At 65.6% G+C, this 26,050-nt stretch overlaps 1 protein-coding gene across 1 annotated transcript; it reads left to right on the top strand.

Moving 5' to 3' along the window:
• Window positions 1-2,781: 2,781 nt before the first annotated feature.
• Window positions 2,782-5,457, top strand: ACTG1 (actin gamma 1). The gene is made up of 5 exons (XM_036412321.2): window positions 2,782-2,923; window positions 3,284-3,652; window positions 3,931-4,369; window positions 4,447-4,628; window positions 4,711-5,457. The coding sequence occupies exons 2-5, from the start codon at window positions 3,290-3,292 to the stop codon at window positions 4,852-4,854; spliced, it is 1,128 nt and encodes a 375-aa protein (XP_036268214.1). The 5' UTR covers window positions 2,782-2,923; window positions 3,284-3,289; the 3' UTR covers window positions 4,855-5,457.
• Window positions 5,458-26,050: the final 20,593 nt, after the last annotated feature.

The following is a 26,050-nucleotide window of genomic DNA, read 5'->3' as shown; positions in this document are numbered from 1 at the left end:
CGCCTCCCTCCGCACCGGGCGCCAGCCCCAACAGTGGGCTCCTGGGCCCCAGGCTGAGCCGAGCTGGAGAACAAGTCCCCTGGGCCCCAGGCCAGGGACAGAGGCTGTGGCCTGGCCTGGCCTCTGTTCTGACACGGAGGCAGCAGGCCGTGCTGGGGGGGGTGCCTGGCCTTGACTCCAGGGTGGCCCTCAGGGTCACCACCGCAGCCAGCCAGCCAGGGGCTGCCCTCCCCCGGAGCCCACCCCACACCCGGGAGGGGCTTAGGGGGCATCTGACCTGCCAAAGGCTGGGAGAGAGGGCGGCTCGCTGAGGGCAGGGGCCTCTCTGAGGTAAAGCCTTGATGGTGAGGTGACTTTATTTTTTAAAATATATTTTATTGATTTTTTACAGAGAGGAAGGGAGAGGGAGAGTTAGAAACATCGATGAGAGAGCAACATCGATCAGCTGCCTCCTGCACGCCTTCTATGGGGGATGTGCCCTTGACTGGAATCGAACCCAGGACTTTTCAGCCTGCAGGCCAATGCTCTATCCACTGAGCAAACCGGCCAGGCAATGATGAGGTGACTCTAGACTTGCAGCGTGCAACCTCAGTGGCATTCCTGCAGCCGCGGCTGCCCCCCCCCCCCCCCCCCCCCCCGCAACCTCATGGGGCGGCAGTGGCCACTGGGGGACCCCAGTGCTCAGTGTCCATGGACTCCACACGGGGCCTGTTCGTCCTCGGCCTGCTTTCTGTCCCAGGACCCACCGGGCGGGGGGCACTCCTGCAGGTGGAATGGGAGAGGCAAAGTCCAGGGGGGCCTCCACCCCAGGGAGGGGTGTCCGCGCAGAGGTGACCCAGACCCGGAGCACCCTGAGGCTGGAGCGGGGTGCTGACGGGGTGTCCGAGGGGGGAAGAAGGGCAGGACCTGAGCTGGGTAGCGGGGTGGCGCCCAGCCCCCCAGACTTCCCGCCAGGGGCGCCACCTCCCTGCGCCTCTAAATGGATGGAGACGGAGGAGACGCCCGAGATCACCACCCGCCCACCGGGCGGCCTGGGCGGCCGTGCTCCGGCGGAGGGACACCCGCCTCGGGCAGGGGGAGCCCCCCACCCCCGTCCCCTCCAGCTCCGGAGGCGGCCGCCCCGCGCCCCCAGGACCCCGGCCCGGCCCCAGCCTCCGCGGTCCCGGGCGAGGCCGCCGCCCGCCGCCCGCCGCCCGGCGGAGCAATCCCGGTGCCGGGGGCGGCGGGCCCGCCCCTCCGAGGCCTCCCCCCCCCCCCCGGCCTGGCCCCGCGTCCCCCTCCCGGCCCGCGCGGTGCTCCCCGGGCCCGGGGGTCAGCGGCCTCCGGCCCTCCGCCGCCCGGAGCCCGGGTCCCGCCCCGCCGGCCGCCCCCTCCGCCGGCCAATGGGCGGCCTCCGTGACTAAATAAGGCGAGGAGCGCCCGGCCGTTGTTCCGTCCCTCCGTCCCCCCCGCCGGTGACTCAGGCCGCGGCGGGCGGCGGGGGCCGGGGCCGGGACGCGGCTTCCCGGCGGCGCCGAAATCGCCAAATATGGCCGAGCCGCGGCCCCAGGGCCCCGCCCGCCGCTCACCTGGCTGCACCTGGGCCCGCCCCGCCCGGGGCACTGCCCCCCGCGCCCCGGCCCCCTCCCCGCGCCCCGGCCGCGCCCCCGGCGGCCCAGGCGGAGACGGGCGGGGGGCGGAGGCCGTCTGCGCCCCCAGCACCGGCCGAGGCCGCCAAAGGAGGGCCGAGGGGCTGCAGTGCGCGGCAGGCGGCCCCACGGCAGGGCCCCCGCGGGTGAGGGGGCTGCCCTGGGGACAGCGGCCCTGCCTGCCTCTCGGAAGTCTGGGGGGGGTGACCTGGCGGGGCTGCGGGGGCCAGGCCTGGCATCTGGGGGCCGCCCCGCAGGCAGCCGTGGCCGCCAGCTGCCCCACAGGGTTCCCGGGGCGCCCCCCCGCCGATATGGGGACAATGGCCCCCCGCGCCCCGGTTCTAACGGCGGCTCCTACGTTACACAGCAGCCCGCAGGGGGCCCCGGCCGCTCCGCGCCGACACCGGCCTCCGAGCGCAGGGTGCCCGGCCCGGGCGGTCACCGGGGCGGTCAGGCCCTGCCCGCTGCGCCCCGGTAAAGCCCCGGGAGACGGGAGCGGACAAAGCCCGCACCCCCTAGCGGCGAGGGGCGGACCGGAGCGGAGCCGCGATTGGGGACAATCAGGGCTGCGGTCAGAGGCGGATGTGTCTGTGGGGAGCCGGGCTGTCCGCGCCTGCACCCCGGGGCCCGCAGGGCGCCCTCCCCGGCGGAGGGCCTGTGACAGGGCGAGCCCCCGGCTCCCGAGGTGCCCGGCCGCCCCGGGGACCCACCTCCCCGCCCGCACGCGCTCTGGAGCCGCCACTGCGGCCCAGCCTCCCGGGGGCTCGCGGGGGCGCGCGGGGCCAGGCCGGGGTGACATACCGCGACTTGGGGCGCGACCCAGCCCCGGGCCAGGCAGTTTCGGGGTGCAGCCGGGCCCTCCCCCACAGCGCGCGGCAGTCCCGGGGCGGGGCCGGCCGGTGGGCCCCTCGGGATCCTCCGCCCCCCACCCCCCAGCCCTGGCAGCCCCGGGGCTCCCGCCGCCCCCACCCCAGCGCGCGGCGCGGGGGTCTCGGGCGCGGGGGTCCCGGGAGCCGAGCGGGCGCGGGCGGGGCCGTTGGGGGCGGTGCGGCTGGGGGCGGGGCCCGGCCGGGAACCCCACGTGCCCCTGCCGCGCCGGCCAATGGGCGCCCGGCGTTCGGAAAGATCGCCATATATGGACATGTTCTGGGGCCGCGCGCGCCGCCGCCCCACGCGCGCGCCCCGCGCGGCTTAAATAGCGGCGGGGGAGGCCGCACTCGGTCTCAGTCGCTGCAGCCGCCGGCCTTTCGCTCCGCTCCGCTCGCTCTCGCTCTCTGCGCCCCGCCGCCTCCCAGGTAAGCGGCCGCCCTGCGCGCCCGGCCCCGCTCCGAGGCCCCGCGCCTCCCGCAGGCCCAGCGCGCCCTCCCGGCGCGGGAAGCCCGGGGCGGCGTCCCCGGAACAAAGGGCTGCGGGGCGGGCGGCGGGCGGAGGCCGGCCGGCGCCGAGGTGGGGGAGGGGAGCAGGGCGGGGCCGGCCGCAGTGCGGGGAGCCCGGCCGCGCCGCCGCGGGGGAGCCTGGGGTCGTTACTGCCCAGCCCGGCGGGGTTCCAGGCGGTTGCTCCGGCCGGCGGCGGGCTGGGGTCGGGGAGGGCGGGACTGGACGCTGAGGCCGGTCGGGGCCCCGGGCCCGCCTGAGCCGGTCGCCTCTGCACGCAGGTCGCCATGGAAGAGGAGATCGCCGCACTGGTCATCGACAATGGCTCCGGCATGTGCAAGGCCGGCTTCGCGGGGGACGACGCCCCCCGCGCCGTGTTCCCCTCCATCGTCGGGCGCCCTCGGCACCAGGGAGTCATGGTGGGCATGGGGCAGAAGGACAGCTACGTGGGCGACGAGGCCCAGAGCAAGCGCGGCATCCTGACCCTCAAGTACCCCATCGAGCACGGCATCGTCACCAACTGGGACGACATGGAGAAGATCTGGCACCACACCTTCTACAACGAGCTGCGCGTGGCCCCCGAGGAGCACCCGGTGCTGCTGACCGAGGCGCCCCTGAACCCCAAGGCCAACCGTGAGAAGATGACCCAGGTCAGTGCCCGGCGCCTCCGCCCTCCCCGCCTCGCACAAGTCATTTTCTGTTCAGCTTTGTTTCCTGAAATTCAAGTATTTCTTTCGGTATTTCCAGGGTTCTGTTCCTCTCCTGGCATTTCCTCCCTGAAGTCTCAAGGTTTCTCGTTGTGTTTTTGCCTGCTTTCTTTTCTTTCTCCACACATCACATTTGTGGCATGCTGGCATGCGGGGTGTGAGCATGGGGGGGCCCTGGGTCCCCCGCCCACTTCTGAGGGGAGCCCTTGCCTCTTGTCCAGATCATGTTCGAGACCTTCAACACCCCCGCCATGTACGTGGCCATCCAGGCCGTGCTGTCCCTGTACGCTTCCGGCCGCACCACGGGCATCGTCATGGACTCCGGGGACGGGGTCACACACACGGTGCCCATCTACGAGGGCTACGCCCTCCCCCACGCCATCCTGCGTCTGGACCTGGCGGGCCGGGACCTGACCGACTACCTCATGAAGATCCTCACCGAGCGCGGCTACAGCTTCACCACCACGGCCGAGCGGGAGATCGTGCGCGACATCAAGGAGAAGCTGTGCTACGTCGCCCTGGACTTCGAGCAGGAGATGGCCACCGCCGCCTCCAGCTCCTCCCTGGAGAAGAGCTACGAGCTGCCCGACGGGCAGGTCATCACCATCGGCAACGAGCGGTTCCGCTGCCCCGAGGCCCTCTTCCAGCCCTCCTTCCTGGGTAGGTGGCCGCCGCCGGGCGGGGGTGGGGCCGGGGACGCCCACCCGGAGGCCCGGGCTGAGAGCTTTGTCCCACAGGCATGGAGTCCTGCGGCATCCACGAGACCACCTTCAACTCCATCATGAAGTGTGACGTGGACATCCGGAAGGACCTCTACGCCAACACGGTGCTGTCTGGCGGGACCACCATGTACCCCGGCATCGCCGACAGGATGCAGAAGGAGATCACGGCCCTGGCCCCCAGCACGATGAAGATCAAGGTGAGTCCCGGTGGCCGGTCTTGGCTGGGCCTGGGCGGGCCTCCGGGCAGACAGCGGGAGCTGAGGCCGCTTTGTCTTTCAGATCATCGCGCCGCCGGAGCGCAAGTACTCTGTGTGGATCGGCGGCTCCATCCTGGCCTCGCTGTCCACCTTCCAGCAGATGTGGATCAGCAAGCAGGAGTACGATGAGTCGGGCCCCTCCATCGTCCACCGCAAGTGCTTCTAAGCGGACTGCGGGCAGTGGTAGCGTCTGCTGCATGAGTGGAGTCTCCGTTTGCCCTGCACAGGCACGCCTCATGCCGGCCCGAAACTGGAACGCCTTCGAAAAGAAACGTCCTTGAAGCCTGTCTCTGAGCTCAGCACTGGACTGTAGGCCTGGTTGCTGACGTTGACCTGTATTCGAGTTACCCGTTTAATGCCCTGTACATACCTTTCATGTAGCCCCTGTCCACGCCGAGACAACATGTTTCTGCAGGAGAAGCCCAGGGCGCTGGCCGGGGGAGCTGCCCCTCCCAGGGGCTCTGAGTGGGGCGCCCCCTGTACCCCACCATTCCACCCTGCCTTCCGACGGGCGGGGCTGGGAGGGTCCGAGCTTGGGGCCCACTTTCCTTTCTTAGTTGATGTTCCTGCCAGGACACCTGGGCTGTTACTTGCCTTGAGTTGGAAAACGGTTTGCATTTCCACCTGTAAATCTTAGTCCTTTTAATTTATGTAAGGTTTTTGTACGCGATTCTTGAAGAAATGACAAATTTTGGTTTTCTACTGTCACGTGAGAACATTAGGCCCCAGCAACACGTCATTGTGAGGAAATAAAAGTGCTGCAGTAAAACCGCCCACAGTGGTCCTTCTTTCTCCCAAGTCCTGGTGTCCTGGGTGTGGCTGCACTGGGTGCACTGGGTGGGCCCCCGGGCGGTGGGGGAGGTGCAGGCTCTGCCTTCACACCCAGGGGTGGGTGTGGCTAGCTGGCTGGTAAAGCTGGCTGTGGTTGGGGAACGCCCAGCTGGGCTGGTTTCTGCCGCGCACACTCCCTCCCCCATGAGGGTGTGGAGCAGGGAAAGTGGACCCTGCCCATCCCTGGCCTCCACGGACTGAGCCAGAGTGTATGCAGGTGGCTGGGGCCCTGCCTCCACCCATCCAGCATTGGGGCTGGTGTGTCCACAGGGACCTTGGACTCAGGCCCCTGTGTGCTGCCCGCACGGGTGGGGGTCACAGCCTCCCCCCACTTTTTTTTTTAATATATATTTTATTGATTTTTTTACGGAGAGGAAGGGAGAGGAATAGAGAGTTAGAAACATGGATGAGAGAAGCATCTATCAGCTGCCTCCTGCACACATCCCCACCGGGGATGCGCCCGCAACCCAGGTACATGCCCCTGACCGGAATCGAACCCGCGACCCTTCAGTCCGCTGACCGACGCTCTACCACAGAGCCACACCGGTTTCCGCCTCCCCCCTCCCCCCACTTTGGTGGGAGCTAGAAGACACTGTCCCTCCCTGTGGCTGCTGAGACGGGAAACGGATGCCACAGCCAATCACTGCAGCCTTTGGCGGAAGTCCTGTGGGCGCCGTGCCAGGGCTGCTGCGGACGGCGAGCACCTTGCCCCTGGCCTGTGGCCGCCAGAGGGAGGCCCTGCAGTGACCCCTGAGCCCAGCCTGCGGGAACCACCCTTCCCAGCCGCTCAGCCCATTCAAAACGCTGACTGGACCCAGGAGCGGGGGTGGGCGTGCGGGAGGCAGGTGACCATGATTTTCTCCTCACGGATGTTTCTCTTCCTCTCTGAAATCAATAAAAACATTAAAAAAAAAAAAGCAAACGACCAGCTGCAGCCACCATGACTTGGGAACTGAACTTGCTCAAGGCCTGGCTCGTGTGGCCGCTCCTCGGCCCGGGCACAGGGCCCCACAGCCCACAGGATGGGGCGCAGGCCTCCCGCCGTTTGGGCCCCAGACTCAAAACCAAAGGTCAAGAAGTAGGAAACTGGCCAAGTGACAGGAAGGCAGACCGACAGCGTACACAGAGGGGACCTCAAAGGCTGCTAGGGTGGCAAATACCACTTAGCTTAGCCCACGGAAGCTTCCGGAAGCCGTGCCTCTGGGGACTGGGGTCTCTACCTCCCCCACGGCTACCAGCCGCCCCAAAGGTGGAGGTGAGTGAGGACAGCTCAACTGCCAAACCAGCTGGAGCCCCAGGCGGGGAGGGGCTGGGGGTGGGGAATTGTGTTCAGTGCTGCCCCTCCTTCCCTGGGGCTTCCCTCCCTTCCAGCTCCTGCTGGGACCCCCGGGGCCTCCCGGGAGACACCAGGGGGCACGGCGGGTTGGCCATGGGATGTGGTTTAGACCATGAAGTAGGAGGGGACCACGCCTTCCCTCCTCACGGGGACCAGTGCTCAGGAGAGGCCTGAGGGCCATTGGGGCAGCAGGGCGACAGGCCTGAGCAAGAAAAAAGTCCTGTCTGGCCGCTGGCTCGGGCTCGGATTGAGCATTGACCTAGGAACCTGGAGGTCAGGGTTCGATTCCGGTGGGGTCCCAGGCCTGGGTTGTGGGCTCCCCAGTAGGGGACATACAGGAGGCAGCCGATCCATGATTCATCATTGATGTCTCTCTCTCTCTCTCTCAAATAAAAAATAATTAAGAACAAAAAGCACCCAATGCCCATCACGTCTGCCGGCGAAGGCAGGACTGGGGAGGAGACAGGCGAATGAGAAGGAAGGACCGAGCCCGCCAGGTCACGCCGAGGCCGTGGTGACGCTGCATCTTCCTGTGCTCCGTGCTCCCAGTTCACATGGCCGTCTCCTCCCTCCTCCCCATCCCTGCCTTCCTTTCCTCTCTTCTCAATCTCCTTTCAGAACGGGTTTCGGGAAAGCTGCAGGTGGTGCACACGTCCCACAGAGCCGGCTCCAGGGCCTCCCGGCCGCCCACAGCGCGGGCACCACAGCTCCGGCTCCCGGGACAATCGGAGTGCAGAGCGGTCACCGCGCCCCGAACTCCATTTCCTCGGTGTTTAACCTGTGGTTCCTCTTCTGCCCGGAACCTCCCCGGGCCTTCAGCCTCTGGCTCCGCAGGCCCCTCGGCTGGCTGCCTCTCCACCGCCTGGTGGGGCAGCCTTGCCTGGTGGGGTGACCTTGCCTGGTGGGGCGGCCTTGCCTGGTGGGGTGACCTTGCCGGCTGGGGTGGCCTTGCCTGGTGGGGTGGCCTTGCCAGCTGGAGGCTGGGCGGAGCGCGGGCCGCCCTCTGCTCGGTTCGGTGACCTTCCCTGCTGTTATCTGCCCTCCTTGGCTTGGGGGAGGGAAACCACGAAGGCAAAGGGCCTTCTCAGCAGCCAGGCCAAGGGTCGTGTCTAAGTGACTCAGGCGCCGCGCCCTGTGTCACGGGGCTCAGGCGTGTCTCCCCGGGCCCCTCCTGCAGAGTTCCCAGAAGCAGGTGTCCCGCACGCAGGGTCATGCCTGTGAGCGGGGAATGCTCACCTTCCTGTCTGTCTCCACCTTCCGTGTCCGCCTCGGCTGGCCTGGCTGGCATCTCCGGGCGGCGGCCCTGCAGCTGGCGGGCGATGGGTTCCCGACTCCTTATCAGCATCAGCGCAGGGAGTGTCCCCTGTTTTGTTTTGCTAAGGGTTTTTTAAAAATCATAAATGGGCGTTAAATTTTGTCACGTCTTTTCTCCGCGTCATTGAGATCATGTGTGTTTTTCTTTTTTTAATTGATTTTTACTAAATGTGTTTGTATTGATTTTTTTTTTTTTTTTTTTAGATAGAGAGGAAGGGAGAGAGTGGCTCAGTGGATGGATCGTCAGCTTGTGGACCGATGGGTCCCAGGTTCGAGTCTGGTCAAGGGCATGGACCTCGGTTGCAGGCTTCTCCCCGGCCCGGGCCCTGGTCCGGGCGTGTGCAGGAGGCGACCCATCGACGTGTTTCTCTCACGCTGATGTTTCTCTGTCTTTTCCTCTCTCGTCCACTCTCTCTAGAAAAGGATCAAAGGAAAATATCCTCGGGTGAGGATTGAAAGAATAAAAATAAATAAATGTCGCCAGAAGCCGCCAGAGCCTCTCTGTGGACGCTCGGCTCCGCTCGGGGCCTCCGCTCGGGGCCCCCCGGGAAGGGCCTCCCCACAGAAAGCGGGGCGCCCCGGGGCTCGTGTCCCGGGCTCCCCCTCGGGGCCGCAGCCTGAGCACAGCGACTTGGGGTGCTTCCTCCGTTTCCGGCTGCGACGGCGGCGGGCATTCCGTGTCCCTCCGCGCTGTGCAGTGTCTGCGGTGACATGCGTTTACACGTAAAGGACCTGAGGGATGTGGGTATTTTTTTAACCAACACGTTCGTGACACATTTCCACGTGAATGCAGTCAGTCCCGTGCCACGAGGTGCTATTTGGGTCCATGACAAACGGCACCCACAACGATGGGCCACCCGACAGAAACGAAGCAGGAGCACGCCTTCCGCCTGTGACGTCACAGCCACGTGACGCAGTGACGCGTGCGCGTGAGCCACGTGACGTGTGACGCATGACGTGTGCAGGTGGGAGAGGCGTCCGGCGGGGCCTGACGGTTCCCAGCTCCGCGCGGGCCGCCCGGCCGCCCGGGAGCCGGAGGGGACGCCCAGGACGCGCCCCTCGGCACCAGGTCGGCCGGAGGGGGCCGTGCTGGGCGGCGGCTCCGAGCACCGGGCACGGCTTCCTCGCGGGGCGGCCGTCCGGGTGGGGCACGCCCGGCTGCGGTGCCCGCCCGGCAGGAGGGGCGCTCTCCCGGGCCCTTCTGGGGCCGGAGGGAGGCGGAGGGGGAGTGGAACCTGCAGGGTGGCCGCCTGGACGGGCTTCTCCTGGCTCCCCTCCCCGTCTGTCTGCCAAGGAGCTGGGGGTGAGGAGACGGGCTCCAGCCCCGTCGGGCCCGTTTGTTTGCTGGGCCTCCCAGCTGTTCCCAGCTCCGCAGGAGGATGCGTGACTTAGCTTTTGTTCTTTCTCCTTTTTAAAAAATCCTCCTCTGAGGATATGTTCCCATTGATTTTTTAAAAAATATTTTTTTTAGCCGAAACCAGTGTGGCTCAGTGGATAGAGCATCGGCCTGCGGACTGGAAGATCCCAGGTTCGATTCCGGTCAAGGGCATGTACTTTGGTTTCGGGCACATCCCCAGTAGGGGGCGTACAGGAGGCAGCTGGTCGATGATTCTCTCTCATCGATGTTTCTAACTCTCCTCTCTGTAAAAAAAAATCAATAAAATATATTTAAATGATTTTTTAATTGATTTCAGAGAGGAAGGGAGAGGGAGAGATAGAAACATTAGTGATGAGATCATGGGTTGGCTGCCTCCTGTACGCCCCCTACTGGGGATAGAGCCCACAACCCCGGCCTGTGCCCTGACCGAGAATCAAACCCAGATCCTCCCATCCGCAGACTGATGTTCTGTCCACTGAGCCAAACCAACTAGGGCTCCATTAATTCTTAATTTTTTTTTAGAGAGAGAGTGGAAGAGAGGAGGGAGAGAGAAACGCTGATGGGAGAGACACACATCGATGGGTTGCCTCCCGCACGTGCCCTGACCCAGGCCCAGGGATCAAGCCTGCAGCCGAGGGAATTGAACCCGTGACCTTTGGGTCCATGTGCCAACACTCAAAACCACTGAGCGGCCCGGACTGTTTTCCCCTGTTGCTCTGCCCTTCATTTCAGCGCCTCCGCCCGGAACCCTGAAGGGCGGAGGGAGCGGCATGCCCCCCCGGCCCCCCCCCCCCCGGGGGCTTGGGGCGGCCTTGAGGCGCGTTTCTCCGCGGCCTTGGGCACAGTGACCTCAGCAGTGACGCCCTTCTCCGTAGGGGCCCTGCGGCTTCCTCTCGGGGCGCCTGCTTGCGCGCATGGCCTGCTGGGGGGCCTGGCTCAGGGTCTCCCAGGCGCCGTGGTCTTTGTGGGCTGGGCCTGTGCCTCCCGTGGCGGCTCCAGAGGCCCCGGTCCCGGGGCGGGTGAGGAAGTGAGAGCCCAGCTCTGCCCCTACCTGGGGGGAGGGGACCCTAGGGCACGGACCAGCATGGTGGTGTGTCTGCCCAGCTGTGCTCATCCTACCAGCTGATGGCCAGTGTGTCACTGAGGGCCTGGGTCCACCCGGAGCCGGTGGGGCCACATGGGGGGAGGGAGGGGCTGATGTGCTGGGGCTCCCGGAACCCCAGCTCCAGGGCCCCGCCCCTTCACAAGGACACTGTCTTTCCGCTCTGACCACATTCCATGGCAAAGACCATTCTCTCTCGCCTCCAGCGCTTCCCAGGATCTGGCCCTGCAGAGAGAATTCTATGCCAGAAAAAGCCGCCTCGAGTCCTTTATTTTAATATATTTTGTTTTGTTTTATAGAGAGGAAGGGAGAGGGATAGAGGGAAACATCCATGAGAGAGAAACATCGATCAGCCACCTCCTGCACCCTCCCCACTGGGGATGTGCCCGCAACCAAGGTACATGCCCTCGACCAGAATCAAACCCGGGACCCTTCGGTCCGCAGGCCGACGCTCTACCCACTGAGGGGAACCCCCGGGGCTCCCGTGTTTTTGTTGAAGACTCCTTCCCTGCACCGAAGCCTCCGCACCAGGCTCAGAGCTCGCCTCTACGGGCAGTTCAGCCAAGGAACCTCCCTGGTCCACAGCCCGGGCCCAGGAGAGCTGTGCGCCACCCGCCCTGCCCAGCCCTCCCGTCCGGAGGCACGAAAAGGCCCGGGGCCAGGCCCGTCACTGCTGGTGTCCGGCCGCCGGCCAGGGAGCCAGCGCCAAGGACAGCTCAGCTCTGATGTCATCGCACCGGCATGGCCCGGAGCCCAGCCGGCGTCTGGGCGGCAGGACCGGGCCTGCAGCGGGGGTGGGTTCACACCAGCCCTCCAGGCACACTTCCTCCGCGCTCTGCACACACGTACACCCACACCCACACCCACACCACACACACACACACCACCCCACACCCACACCCACTCACACACACCACATACCCACATACACACCCTACACACACCCCACAGACACACACCCCACACAGACACCCCCCACCCACACTCACTCACACCCCCCCCACACAGATATACCACACACACCACCCCACACCCACACCCACTCACACCCACACCACATACCCACACACACACCCTACACACACAACACACACACACCCCACAGACACCCCCCCACACACACCAACCCCCCCACACCCTACACATACCACACACATCACCCCCACACACACACACCCCACACACAGACACCCCCACACACACATATACCACACACACCACCCCACACTCACACCCACACCCACTCACACACACCACATACCCACACACACACCCTACACACACCCCACAGACACACACCCCACACAGACACCCCCCACACACACACATCAACCCCCCCCACACCCACACCCACTCACACACCCCTCACAGATATACCACACACACCACCCCACACCCACACCCACTCACACCCACACCACATACCCACACACACACACCAACCCCTCCACACACACCCTACACACACCACACACACCACCCCACAGACACACCAAACACACAGACACACACCCACACCCACCCACCCCACACACACCACACACATACACCCATACCACACACCCCTACACACACCACACACACACACGATATATCACACACACATACATACACACACGGTCCTGCCCATTTAACGCATCAGGAGGGGTGGAGGGGGGAGGGGCGAGCTGTGACTCACTGGCTCTTCCATAGGCATTTCTAGGGCTGCGTCTGCTGCCCCCACCCGCTGCCCCGTGCCCCTGAGCCCCGAGTGGAGCAACACGCAACTGGGCACCCGCCCGCCAGGAAGCATCACATTGAGCTGCATTGGGAGAGACCAGGAAGGGGCCGCAGGCTGAGGGTCTACCCACTGAACCACACTGGCCTGGGCTTAAGGCCTTTTAACCTGGCAGCAGGGCTGCGGGCGGGGGCGGGGCAGGGGAGCAAGCGCCCCGCGGCCAGAGCCCCTCGCCCCCGCCCCGCCGCAGGGGCCCCGGGACCCGCCGCTGCTCCTCGCGGGCCTCGCGGGCCGGCGCCTTTGTCTGGGGCTAAAGGGACCCGCTCGCCAGGCGCCGCCGCTGGCCCGGGGCCGAGCGCACACCGCGTCCGGCTTCGTCCTGAGCGTTTGTCCTACGAAAGGACTGTCCCGGCGCGGCCTGGCGTCCCCCCTGGGGGCCAAGGGAAGGGCCCGGGGCCGGATCCCCCGCAGAGGCCGGACACCCCGCAGAGGCCGGACTCCCCGCAGAGGCCGGACTCCCCGCAGAGGCCGGACTCCCCCGCAGAGGCCGGACTCCCCCGCAGAGGCCGGACTCCCCGCAGAGGCCGGACTCCCCCGCAGAGGCCGGACTCCCCGCAGAGGCCGGACACCCCGCAGAGGCCGGAGCCCCCGCAGAGGCCGGAGCCCCCGCAGAGGCCGGACTCCCCGCAGAGGCCGGACTCACCGCAGAGGCCGGACTCACCGCAGAGGCCGGACCCCCCGCAGAGGCCGGACTCCCCGCAGAGGCCGGAGCCCCCGCAGAGGCCGGTCTCCCCGCAGAGGCCAGAGCCACCACAGAGGCCGGACACCCCGCAGAGGCCGGACACCCCGCAGAGGCCGGACTCCCCCGCAGAGGCCGGACTCCCCGCAGAGGTCGGAGCCACCGCAGAGGCCGGACCCCCCGCAGAGGCCGGAGCCACCGCAGAGGCCGGACTCCCCGCAGAGGCCGGAGCCACCGCAGAGGCCGGACTCCCCGCAGAGGCCGGAGCCACCGCAGAGGCCGGACTCCCCGCAGAGGCCGGAGCCACCGCAGAGGCCGGACTCCCCGCAGAGGCCGGAGCCACCGCAGAGGCCGGACTCCCCGCAGAGGCCGGATCCCCCGCAGAGGCCGGACACCCCGCAGAGGCCGGACTCCCCGCAGAGGCCGGACTCCCCGCAGAGGCCGGACTCCCCCGCAGAGGCCGGATCCCCCGCAGAGGCCGGAGCCACCGCAGAGGCCGGACACCCCGCAGAGGCCGGACTCCCCGCAGAGGCCGGATCCCCCGCAGAGGCCGGAGCCACCGCAGAGGCCGGACTCCCCGCAGAGCCAGAGCGGGCGCCGCCCCGCAGGCCCGGCCCGGGACCCCTTCCCCCGCCCGCATCTTCCGCAGCTGCCCGCAGGGCCGGCTCCGGGCCAATGCGCACGCGCGCCTGCCTCGCTCCCATTGGTCGCTGGGCCTCCGCCCTCCGTGATTGGCCCGGCGGCCGCGCTCATGGCCAATGGGTGCGCGGCTGCTGGCGAGCCTGGCCGCGGGGGGACCCGCCTGGCCGCCGCGGCTCCGAGGGGGCCGCCTGCGCCGAAGCCGCCGGGTCCCCGTTAACCTGCAGGGGGGGGGGGGGGGGGAGCCGCCGGCCCGGCCGCCCGCCGCACGGATCCGCAGGCCCCGACGTGGTGCCCGCCCTTTGCGGGGACCCAGCCCACATGGCTGGGGCTGCCCTGGCGACCCTCGCAGGTTTCCCTGGCGTCCGCGCCTGCTCCTCCCCCTCCCCCGCTGGTGTCCTTTCCGAGACACAGGCCTGGGAAGCAAACAAACCGACATCCGTGGAAACCCGCAGCATCACCCAAGCCAGGGAAGAGCGCCGCCCTGCAGGTGGTGGCGTTGCAGGGAAACTGTTTTTCCTCTGTAGTTGGTACACCGTTTCCAACGACTATATAGCTTGTAACGGAAATATGACTTTTTAAAAATTAATGTTCTGTGAAATAATAACTGTAATGAAAGTAACACGTGTTGGGTAGGATGTAGAGAACTTGGACCCCTCATGCAATGCCAGGGCCGCCATTATGGAAAAGTTTGTTCACTCCCCTCTCAAACAGCCAAGGATAGAAAGACTTTCCCTCCTAGGAACACACCCAAAGGAGTCGAGGGCAGGGGCTGGCTCCAAAGCCAGTGTTCATCTAACACTGTGCACAGGGCAAAGGTGCAGACAGCCCACATGGCCACAGCAGACGCCAGATGATCACACAGGGTCTGTCCGAATAGTGGAAAATTCGCCACGAAAAGGGATGGTCGTGACACATGGGACAGGGTAGGGCCCCAGAAGACTGGATGCTGAGTGACACAGACAGACAAGAAAGGACCCATATGATATGATTCCACTTACGTGAAACTAGAGGCTCAGTGCACAAAATTCGTGCAGAGGGTTCCCTCAGTCCAGCCTGCACTCTCTCACAATCCGGGACCTTTTGTGGGATGTCTGACTGAGGGGTCAGGCCTAAATCAACAGTTGGACATCCCTCTTGCAATCCAGGACCGCTTGCTCCTAACCTCTCACCTGCCTGCCTGATGGCCCCTGAAACTTGAGCTTCTTCTTTTTTTAATTTTTAATATTTATAATTCTTTATTTTTTATCTTAAGATTCGAGCTTCTTAAGAACATGAAGCTTTTAAAAATATATATTTTTATTGATTTCAGAGAGGAAGGGAGAGGGAAAGAGAGATAGAAATATCCATGATGCCGAGACTGGTTTGGCTCAGTGGATAGAGCGTCAGCCTGCAGACTGAAGGGTCCCGGGTTCGATTCCGGTCAAGGGCGTGTACCTTGGTTGCGGTCACATCCCCAGTGCGGGTGGTGCAGGAGGCAGTTGATCGATGATTCTCTCTCATCGATGTTTCTAGCTCTCTGTCCCTCCCTCTTCCTCTCTGTAAAATATCAATAAAATATATATTTAAAAAAAAAGAAATACCCATGATAAGAGGAATCATTGACTGGCTGCCCCTGCTTGCCCCCTACTGGGGATGGAGCCTGTAAACCCCGGCAAGTGCCCAGGCTGGAGTTGAACCTGGGACCCTTCAGTCCTTAGGCCGACACTCTACCCACTGAGCCAAACCAGATAGGGTGAGGTGTTTAACAGTATTCCCTATTCTGTAGAGAGCTAAGCATGGCAAACACAGCAAATACTTCATACTTACGGCTTCTATACAAACACTTTCCAGCCAGGCATGTTTTCATAGGCAGTCTCCAGAAACTGGAACTGGAACACCTAAAAGCAGAGTGTGCTCAGATGTAAGGCACCCAGTGCTGTTAGCAGGATTTCTATCCCAATTGAACTCTGACTCTGAGCTCTCAACAGTCTGGACAAACCGCCCTCACTTTCTCCAAAGCTTTTTATTCATCAAGATCCTATTTTCTTTTTTCCCAAAAATCATTATTTTTAAAAAATATATATTTTATTGATTTTTTACAGAGAGGAAGGGAGAGGGATAGAGAGCTAGAAATAACGATGAGAGAGAAACATCGACCAGGTGCCTCCTGCACATCCTCCACCGGGGATGTGCTCGCAACCAAGGTACATGCCCTTGACTGGAATCGAACCTGGGACCTTTCAATCCGCAGACCGACACTCTACCACTGAGTCAAACCGGCTTCGGCAAATTATTATTATTTTTTAACCAGAGAGGAAGAGATCGAAATACCAATAATGAGAGAATCATGGATTGGCTGCCTTCTGCATGCCCCCCCCACTGGGGATTGAGCTCACAACCCAGGCCTGTGCCCGGGACCAGAATCGAACCTGGGACCCCTCGGTCCGCAGGCTGCCGCTCTATCCACTGAGCCAAACCGGCCAGGGCACGATCCCATTTTCCTCGTTTCAAACCAAGGAAACAAACAAAACCTTTCATTCTGATCTTCCTCGCTGCGGGGACCCGCAACCCTCAACGGAAACAATTTCCCGCCAGAAGTCACGCGAGACCGGGGGCTATGGGGCTGGCTGTGCGCACGCGCAGTAGTAGCTGGGCGCCCAGGCCTCCGCAATCCCACAATCCTCTGGCCGCTACTTCCGGTTCCGCCAGCGCCGCTGTCAGCGCGTTTCCCCCAGCGGCCTTGGCCTCCAGGGCCTCTGGTTGGAGCGGACTTTCTGTTCTGTGGCGCCGATGGCTGCTTGCTGCCTGGAGTCGGCGAGGTTTCAGAGCATCTGCCGTGAACAGGGCGGTCCAGGCGCCCTCGTGAGCCCGCCCGCCCAGCCCACGCCCGGTCCGCCGTGAGGAAGGTAGGTGCGAGCCGTTTCCATCCGGGTCTTCCTCCTCCTCCCCACTCACTCCAACCCAGTCCGGCTGACCCCCGGCCCCGCACACCCTTCAGACCTTCCCCCTTTCTTCCACTTTCCCCCTCCAGCTCGCACCCTGGGGCCGGGGCCGCCTGGGCGAGGGGCCTGGTGTCCGGGCCTCCGGGCCTTCTGGTGTTACGTGTTCCGGTCGCTGGCTTTTTATATCTATAGATGGACGTATCTGGAATAGAGACAGGACGTGGACTAGAGATTCCTAAGAGCCGGGCTGGGGTGGGGAGGGGTAGAGGAGTGCAACATTGTTGCCGGATGATACGAGGTTTCTTTTGGGGTGAAAAGTTCTGGAAACGATGGTGATGCTGGAAGAACATTGTGACTGTTCTCGGTGCCACTGACCTGCACAGAGGATGGTTTTAAAGGGGCGGGTTTGCCCCAGCGTGTGGCTCAGTTGGTGGGAGCATCATCCGTACACTAGAAGGTCACAGGTTCGGTTCCGGGTGAGGGCACACACCTAGGTTGCAGGTTGGATTCCTGACACCAAACCTGCAGTTTCTCACATGGAGGTTTCTCTCTCTCCCCCCTACCCCTTCTCTCAATAAATAAATAAATAAATAAATAAATAAATAAATAAAATGTCCTCCTACTGGGAATTAGGAGGATTAGGAAAAATTGGCAAAGTTTGTTGTATATATTTTGCCACAATAAAAAAAAATGCCATGGAATTGTGCACTTTAACTGGGATACTTGTACAGTATGTGAAATATGTCTCAGCAAAGCTGGTAATGCATTTAAAGCCAAAAGGCTGAACATGGCACCTGCCTGTGCTCTCTGCTCCCCAGGTGTGGAGGGCGGCCACAGCGTTCGGACAGGTTCAAGCCTGGGACTAATGAGAGGGCCCGATCCTCTCGTGGCAAAGCCACGTGCACGTCCCAGCGTGACCTTGTGGTCCGAGTGATGCGGCCTAAGGGCGGTGCAGCGAGGAAACGAAGCTGGACCAGGTGCCTGTAGCTGAGTGAATTCGGAACCCTTGGGAACGTTGTGAACATCCTGACGGGCCCTTCCTGTGCCTCGTGCACTCTGACTACGAAACAAAGACTGGGCATGCAGGCCGCGGCGCTGTCTCCACCAGAGCAGCGTCCCCCTGGCCCCAGCTGTGTTGTGTTGTCCCCCCCGTGGCCCTGCTGGCGGGCACCCCAGCTGCTCCGGCAGAGGGAGGCGTGGCTTACTCCTGAGGACGCCCCGCCTCCCTCCCGCCTGGGGCGCTGGAGGCGGCCCGCGCTGGAGGCTGTGCCCAGCAGGGTCTCTTTAAGAGGCATCTTGCTTTTTAAAAAATTTTTTTTATTGATTTCAGAGAGGAAGAGAGAAACATCAGTGATGAGAGAGAATTATTGATCGGCCGTCTCCTGCACGACCCGCACTGGGGATTGAGCCCACAACCTGGGCCTGTGCCCTTGACTGGAATTGAACCTGGGACCCCTAAGTCCCCAGGCCGACGCTCTATCCCCTGAACCACACCAGCCAGGGCAGCATCTTGCTTTTTATTCTCAAAGGGCAGCTCCCTTTTTGGCTCCAAGTCCCCAGCGATCCAATCAGGAACTCGGGGCCGGGGAAGGGCGCGGCCAGCCCTCCCTCAGCTGGTGCGCTCTCTGCACCGCCCGTGCTTCGGGCTCCTGCAAGTCGGCCGCCCTCCCAGCCACGGCCGCTGGAGGGCGCCCCTGCACCGTCTCTGCCGCCGGCTCCATGCCGAGGGCCAGTGCTGGAGCCAAAGGTTGATCTTTCATGCCTCCCGGTGGACCCAGGATGGGCGCAGGAGGCTGCAGCGCCGGCTTTAGCTGGTCCCCCAAGCCAATCGGGGGCGACTTCCTGCCCCAAGGCTGCGTGCACTGCAGCTCAGGACGTCAGGCGAACATGCAGCCAGAGCTCAGCAGGTGGAGTAGCTGCCGTTCCTTCCTCCCAGGGCCCTGGGCCTCCTGCTGCCGGCTTGGAGCTCAGCACACCAGGACTCACCCACCTCCTGAACGCTGGCGACCAGCCTGGCCACACAGGTCCCTAAGACACAGCGTGAGGAGACCCGAGACCTGGCGTGCATCCGGTCCACCAACACCAAGAGCCTCAGAGCGACACGAGGGCAGGCAGGCCTCAGCAGGTGACATGGGAGCCAGAGCGAGGGGAGAGCGGGTCACTCCCTGCCCCCCCCAACAGGCCTCCTGTGACCCTCCACCCTCCGGCCCCAGTGCCTTTCCCAGCCTCTGCCCCATGGTCCTGAGATGGAGGCCCCCGCTGACCACTGTGTCCCCTGGGCCTTGCTGAGGAGACCTGTCTGCCCCGGGTGGCCCAGGGACAGCTGACGCCCAGGGACAGGGCAGCACAGTCCCTGCGTGGCCCCCGATGAGCAAGGGCCCTTTGGGGAGCTCCTGGCCAGGGAGCTGGGTGGGGAGCTGGGCCTGACTCCCCGAAACCCTGCAGCAGCCCCAGGTCCCCAGGGCAGGGGCTTCCTTGCCGGAGCCGGGGGACGGGCCGCATCTTGGGCAGAGGGTGCTCCTGCGACTGCTGGGCCCCTGAGAAGTGGCCGCCCCGGGTCCCTGGTCCCAGAGCAGCCGGCCCTTAAGTCACTCCGGTTGGCCCAGGCGAGGCTTCCGCCCAGGTGGTGACCGGTGCCCTGGCCATCACCTCGGCCTGTTTCCGCGTTCCTCCCCGCAGCCTGGGCAGCGTCCTCCCCTGGGAGCCCTGGCTCCCGTCGGCCTCCTGTGTGAGCCACCAGCGCCTGTGAAAGCAGGCTCTGTCAGGGCCCCGGCCCGAGCTCAGGGCAGCTGAGCAGCCTGGCTGCGTCTCGGAAGAGTTTCCGTGGCCAAGGGGGTGCAGGCTCCAGCCCCCCCATTTCCTCCTCGTCCACCCCAGGACCTGGCCCGCGGGCGGTCAGCAGAGGGTCCCTGGCCCCCAGCAGGGACAGGGGCGTGTCCTGTGCCTCTTCACCCTGGACCCTCGTGGGGAGACACCCCCCCTTGGCTCTGCTCCCCTCCTCCTCCCTGTTCACTGGGCTCCCAGCCACCCCGACGGGGCCTGTTTAATTGATTCAATTTGTCCGACAGTAAAAACACTCCGCAGATGTCAGCCTCCGGCTCCCCGCCCCCAGGGAGCCGCAGACACCTGCCGAGGATGGCGCTGGGAGCCCTTCCCGGGACCACGCAGGCTGCAGGCAGACTGACCCCGTGCTGGGTGGGAGCTGGATGGGCGGCCGGCCGTGTGCAGGAGCCCTGGCGCCACCCACGGCTGAGGGTCCGCTCCACGGACTCCACGCCGAGAGGCACCCGGAATGCCGACCGTGACTCTCAGAGAACTTCCTCTCGACCGGCTCCAGGTCTGGGCTGAAGTGACTCCCATTTGGTCCAGCTGCTGTCCTACAGCCAGTGTCCAGGCTCACCTTCCCCTTCCACACCCTCTCCACACCCTCTCCATCAGCGCTGGCTGGGTTCTAGGTCCCTGGGGTCTGGGAGGGGCCCCAGGTTCCCTGGGGACTGATGCCCCATCTGGGTGGCTTTGTTTGGGTGTCTCCTTGGTGGCCACCAAGGGACCTCAGGCCCCAGCCTGTCACCATCTGGGCAGCTCTGCAGCGCCTCCGCCTTCAGAGGGTGTGTGCGGCCACAGCTCGCAGGGCAATGCCTCCAGGAGGAGGGGGGTGGGGAAGGGAAAGGGGCCTGGGCGGGAGACCAGACCTGAGCCCCTAGTCCAGCCCTGGCCCTTGCCTTCCTGAGGGCCCCTGGCTCCTGTGGCCACCACTTTCCACCCAGAGGGGGCCCCAGAGGAGGGCGAGGCCCAGCCCCCTCCCCCGCCCCGTCTGGGGCCCGGCCTCCAGCCCCCAGCCCCCAGCCGTGATTAGAAAAGCTGTCATTATGCATCGACTCCCTCCGGTTAGCACAATCCGGGCCCCAGCCCCTCCCGGCGACCCCCCACGTGCCCTCTCCGGAAGAACAGCCTCCCTGCGGCTGACTGGCTGCGGTGGACAGAGCGGTTTTCACGGCCTTCCCCGCACAACCCTCCTGCGGGAGGCAGGGTCAGGGCCGGGCACAGGGCCGCCCTCCAGCCGGTCCGTCTTCCCCGAGTGGGAGCGAGGTGGGCCGCGGGGGCCCCCGCCGTCCGGAGGCCCGGACCCCGGCGCGGGGCGCAGGGCCGGGCCGGGGCGGGGCGCCCGCGGCCTCGAGGAGCAAAGAACAAAAGGGAGCCCCGCCCCCTCCCGAGGCCGGCGGCGGCCAATCGGTGCCGCCGCCGCCCTCGGCGCCCTCTGATTGGCTGAGCGGAGGCCAATCGGGCGCCGGGGCCGCCAGCCTGTGCGGTCCCACGTGGGGCGCTCGCTGGCGGCGGCGGGCGGGGCGCCCTCCTCCCGGGGACCGGAGGGCCGCGCGCTCCCAGCCGCTCCGGGGACCCCGCGGGGACCCCGCGGGCCTGCGGGCCCCTCTGCGCCCCAAGGTCTCTGCTGCGAAGCCGGGGTCCTGGCTGTGTTGGGGCCCGAGTCGTGGCCGCCTCCACGGCCCACGCGGAGGGAAGTGACAGCCCGAAGCCCAGCCTGTGCGGGTGGAGGCCGCCGGGGCCGGGGTGCCGCCTCCCCGGGTCTGGGTGCCGGGCTTCACTCTCTAGGGGGCTGGATCTGCAAGAGCAGTCATTGATCGGATTATTGACGTTTTCCTCTTCAGTGCCCTGGGGTCCGCACAGCGGGCCACGGGGGAGCCTGCCCCTCGTTTCCAGGAGCCTCCCCAGGCCGCTCCAAGGGAGACGTACGGCATGTTCTTGGGTGTGGGTGACGGACATGGCCTTCCACGGTCATGGCGCCCTCGGACCGGTGTCTGAGGAGAGCTGGGGAAGGGGAAGGTGAATGCATTAAGGAGGGAGGGGGCAGGATGCAGGGCCAGCAGCCAGGCGAGCTGTCCGCCCCCCGCCTGGAGGGAGGGCAGCTGCAGGAGAGGCCTGGCGAGCAGGAGCTGTGACCTTGGGGAGGGACACGGCGACCTGGCAGGGCTGGCGGTGATTGATTGGGTGACCTCGCCTTCCTCGCCTGCTCATCTTCTCTGCCGGCTCCTGGTTGGCTGGGGGCAGAGCAGTCCCGTTGGTCCTGTGCGGAGGGGTCAGCCCGGGGGGCAGGGCGGCGGCCCAGCACCTGCCCTGAGTGTGAACAAAGCATGTGGAGGCCTTGCTGTTTGGCGGGCGGTGACATACAATGTGCATCCCATGCAAAGGCTGCCTGTAGGGGGAGAGGGGGCTTGGCTGGGCCCTCACTCCTGCAGAGCCCCCACCCCGGACCACAGATGCCCTGCTGATGAAGGGTCCACACGAGGTCAACCGCCTGCCTGCTGCACCTCGCTGACCAGGTTCAGGCGCCGCCGCCTCCAGGAGGCCCTCTGGAATGCTCCATTTCACCAGCCTTGTCCCCTGGAGGGCCAGGGGCGGGGCGCCCGCGGGGCGGCGGCAGTTCGGGGGGGGGGGGGGGGGCGCTGGGCTTCCTCCCTGGCGGGCTCAGCCCACGGCCGAAGAGGAAGGGGTGTGCCCCAAAGGTGGGGCTCCCGGTCAGCAGCTCAGCGGCGGGGGTTTGGGAGGGAGCACTCGTGGCAGAGGGGCTGGGAAGGGGCACGTGGTGGCTTTAGCGGGCAGGGGGAGCTGGAGCCGTGGAAACAGTGAAGAAAGGCAAGATCCCGATCCTGGGCAGCGGCCTGGGGTGTCGTCTGGCACCCCACCCCTCCTGTCCTGCGGGGGAGGGTGTGTGTGTGTAAGTAGGAGGGTGGCGTGACCTGCTTGGCCTGGTGTCACACCAGGTAATCGGGGCTCAGTCATACAGGGAGCTGTGGTTATAACATTCAGGGGGTAGTGCAGGGTTCGAGGAGCCTGGTGGGGGAAGGGGGCGAGCGAGGGGGCTCTCAGGGACAGCAAGGCTGCCCCTCCTCCGTCCACTAGTCCCTTTTCCTGCAGGGCCGAGGTGGCCTCAGTCCTCCACACCTGCCGGGCGCCTGCTCCCCCACAACTAGCACACCCCCCCCCAGGTGCCACCCCGACTCGGCCGGCTCAGGAGCTCAGACGCGCGCCCTTGGGTGGCAGGGGCCCGCGGGGTTCCCAGAGCAGTTAGGGCTCCTCCAGGCCGAGGGCATCTGCTCCGGTGAGGGCAAAGGCTGGCACGGGAGGGCCCCAGGGGCTCCGAGTCCAGCTGACAGGACACGCGGCTGCTGCTGACGACTGAGTGGGGATTCAGCACAGGCTGGGCAGCGTGCAGGGAGGCTCCCCCGGGTCCTGGGCACACCCTCCTGCCTCTCCCTCCTACCCCGCCCCTCTGTGCCGGGCCGGGCCGGTGGGGGAGGGGAGGTGGCGGGCCCGGCCTCGTGATTAAGAACTCGGTGCGGGGAGCTCTGGTGGCATCGCCCGGGCACAGTCCACGCCGTCTGCCCGCTCTGCTCCGGCCCCGCCCGAGTCCCTCATGTCCGGCCGGATGGCTGGCCCTGCCCAGGGCGCGTGGACCTCGGGCTCGGATGCCCCGGCCCCTGGGCCGGCCGAACCCCTGCTGCTTCTCCGGGGCAGGTCCCTGTGTGTGCGGCAGGGCGGGGCGGGGCGGGGGCTGCCGGCCTCTCGGAGGGGTGGACAGACAGCTGCCGGACTGCTGCTAACGGACAGTCGGACGGATGTCCCCCAGGGAGCAGGACGTCAGCTTCGATACGCATTTCCGGTGAACAGCGAGCTGGTGTGGAGCGTGTCCCTGCCGCGCCGGCCGCAGAGCAGACGCTCCTACCTGCGCCTCCGGGGGCGGCCGGTGCTGGGGCCCGGCAGAGGCGGCCCCCGTCCAGGCGCCTCAACCGGCTACGCGGGCGCTGTGCCACTCAGCCTCCTGGGGCCACATGCACGCCCCAAAGCCAGTCACTGAGGGAGGAGAAGGCCCGAGACGGTGTGCAGTGTGTGTATGTGTGTGTGTCTCCCTGTGCCTGGGCGTGGCCGCACCCACAGGCCTCCCAGGAGCAGAGCCCCCGGCTCGGTGCCAGGTCAGGGGCTGGCCGGCCGCGGGGACAGTAACCGCCTGTCAGTGCGGCGTCCCTGACACTCGGGCCCGAGGCAGCCTGTGTCTCGTAAGTGAAAACAGATTTCCTGACCGGGCGGGGGCGGGGGCGGGGGCAGGTCTCGGATGTGGGGAAGGCTCCACCAGACAGGGTGGCTTAGCTCCCCTCACAGCCACGCTGAGGAGGCTGGTCCTCCACCGCCCTCCCCCTCCCCCCCGCCCCATCGGATTCGGCCTCAGCGCCCGCCGCCCTGGGGCCGCGCTGAGGGGGGCGGGTGGACAGGCCCACAGGCTGCTTTTTGTCACGGTTTTAAAAACCTGTGTTTATTGATGTCAGAGAGGAAGGGAGAGGGAGAGGGAGGAACATCCGTGACGAGAGAGCATCACTCACGGACCGGCTGCCTCCTGCAGGCCCGGCAGGGGCGGGAGCCCGCACCCCGGGCCTGTGCCCTGACCAGGACTCCCACTGTGGCCTCCTGGTTCCTAGGTGGACGCTCAGCCTCCGAGCACCTGGCTGGGCAGCTTATGGAGGACCAGAGCCCGGGAGCGGGCGGGCGGGTGGGCGGTCGGGCGGCAGCAGGCAATGCCGTGGGGAGTGAGACCCCAGGTTCCTGGCTGGAAGCGAGGGAGCCCCCAGTGTCCCGTCCGCGGTGCCCACTTCCCCAGCTGGCACCGGGCCTCTGAGCTGGTCCCTCCTTCCCAGTCTCCTCAGGCTCAGGCGGCCTCCAGGGGACAGACGGGCCACTGGCCTTTGGCCACCGAGTGCCCAGGTGACCTCTCACCGGCTGGACCTGAGGCCCCCCCCCACCTCCCGGGCCTGATCCCACTCCCCATCCGCCCAGCCTCTCGCCCAGCCAGGGGCCTGGATCCCGCAGACCCGCGGCCCCAATTGGTTTGTGGCATTAAACGTGAATTGCGATCGGCGGGCTGTCACTCCCCCTGATGGAACATCACTCGATCGATGGGTCTCGCTCCGGCCCCTTGTCCTGCTTCAGCATTTCCCAGAATGCTCGTTCATCTTGGTCCAAGTGCGGGCGCCTCCCCGTGGGCTCACGGCCTCCGTGCCCCCCGCCCCCAGGCCTACCGGAGGGGAGGGGTCACCGGGTTAAGATGGCAGCTGGGAGGGGGGGAGGGAGGGGGACAGGGAGGAGGAGGCTGGCAGGGAATGGATCCCGGGGACGCACCTAACCCTGTGCCAGCCCCACTGCTGTCCTGAGCCTCAGCCACCGCGGCTCTGCTTCCTGCCCACCCTCAGCCCAGCCGTGCCCCCGCCTCTGTGCTCGGCTCAGGGCCTTCCTCTGGGGCTGCAGGACGAGGGGCCTGACTGCTGCCCCCTGCCTGAGCCTCTGCGTCCTGCTGTCCGCAGGCAGGCCGCCCCACGGCCCCCCCGCCCGTGGGCTCAGACCGGGCCCTGCCAGGGCAGTGTCAGCCCATCCTCCCTGGCTGCCCGTGTTCCTCGCCGGCCCTGCGCCTCCGGCACCACCTCCTCCAGGGAGCCCTCCGGGACCACCTGGGGCTGCGGTCCTGCCCGCGGCAGGGAGCCCCGCGCCAGCCACCAGGTCTCGGCGGTGAGGCTGTCCTTCCCTGGCCCTCGGCCTCTCCGGGCGCTGCCTTGTCAGAGGCCCTGGCTGCCCTGCTGGCTGAAGGGGGGGCGGGGACTCAGCCCCAGACCTGGCAGCAGGGACGGCACCCGACCTGTCCCGAGGCAGCAGCACGCCGGGGCCTCCCTCCCCGGGGCTGACCCCCTTCACGCCGGGGCGCCCGCCGCCCACACCTCCTCACGCAGGTCCCCACCGGGCGAGGGGCCTCTCCCGGGGTCTCGCAGGCCCGGGTGCCGCACGCCCGTCTGGTCACACGGCCGAGGAGCTTCGTGCTGGCCCGCCCTCCGGGGCCTCCGATCCCCATGGGACACACAGGGACACGGAGGCACAGTTCGGATCCCGGAAGATTCCGGAACAATAGCTCATATATTTATTCTTAAGCAAGTTATCCATAAAAAATTTAATACTAAAATGCATTTACATAGAGTCTGCTGCTCATAAAACCTCTGTTTTTGTTTGTTTTTAGTGTTTACATTGAAAAACCCACCCCTCCTAGTTTACACATTTACAGCAGCCGGCCCTGCCGGGCGGGGCGTCACACACACGCAGACGGGGGAGAGGAGAGCGCGGGGCAGGCGCCCGAGCGCGGTCAGCACAGACAGGGTGCCTGGCCCCGCACCGCGGGCTCGGACTCGGGGCTGCCGTCACCCACGCAGACGCCACTGGGAATGAATATTGCACTCGTGGGGACCCCTCCTGGTCCCTGCGCTTCCCACAGAGCCGCCGGGAGGGGGAGGAGGGCCCTGCAGGCCGCCGCAGGGTTTCCTGGTCAAAGACA

This window comes from Pipistrellus kuhlii, unplaced genomic scaffold (genome assembly GCF_014108245.1).
Source record: "Pipistrellus kuhlii isolate mPipKuh1 unplaced genomic scaffold, mPipKuh1.p scaffold_m20_p_44, whole genome shotgun sequence".
Lineage (NCBI taxonomy): Eukaryota > Metazoa > Chordata > Mammalia > Chiroptera > Vespertilionidae > Pipistrellus > Pipistrellus kuhlii.
The sequence above is the reverse complement of the archived record's forward strand: the minus strand, read 5'-3'. Positions and strand labels throughout refer to the sequence as shown.

What these genes read in the sequence shown, in the direction of transcription:
- ACTG1 (XM_036412321.2), top strand. Translation starts at nt 3,290, where the DNA reads ATGGAAGAGGAGATCGCCGCACTGGTCATCGACAATGGCTCCGGCATG. An exon ending in ACCGTGAGAAGATGACCCAG is followed by an intron (nt 3,653 to 3,930) that starts GTCAGTGCCCGG and finishes CCTCTTGTCCAG; the next exon opens with ATCATGTTCGAGACCTTCAA. An exon ending in CCAGCACGATGAAGATCAAG is followed by an intron (nt 4,629 to 4,710) that starts GTGAGTCCCGGT and finishes TTTGTCTTTCAG; the next exon opens with ATCATCGCGCCGCCGGAGCG.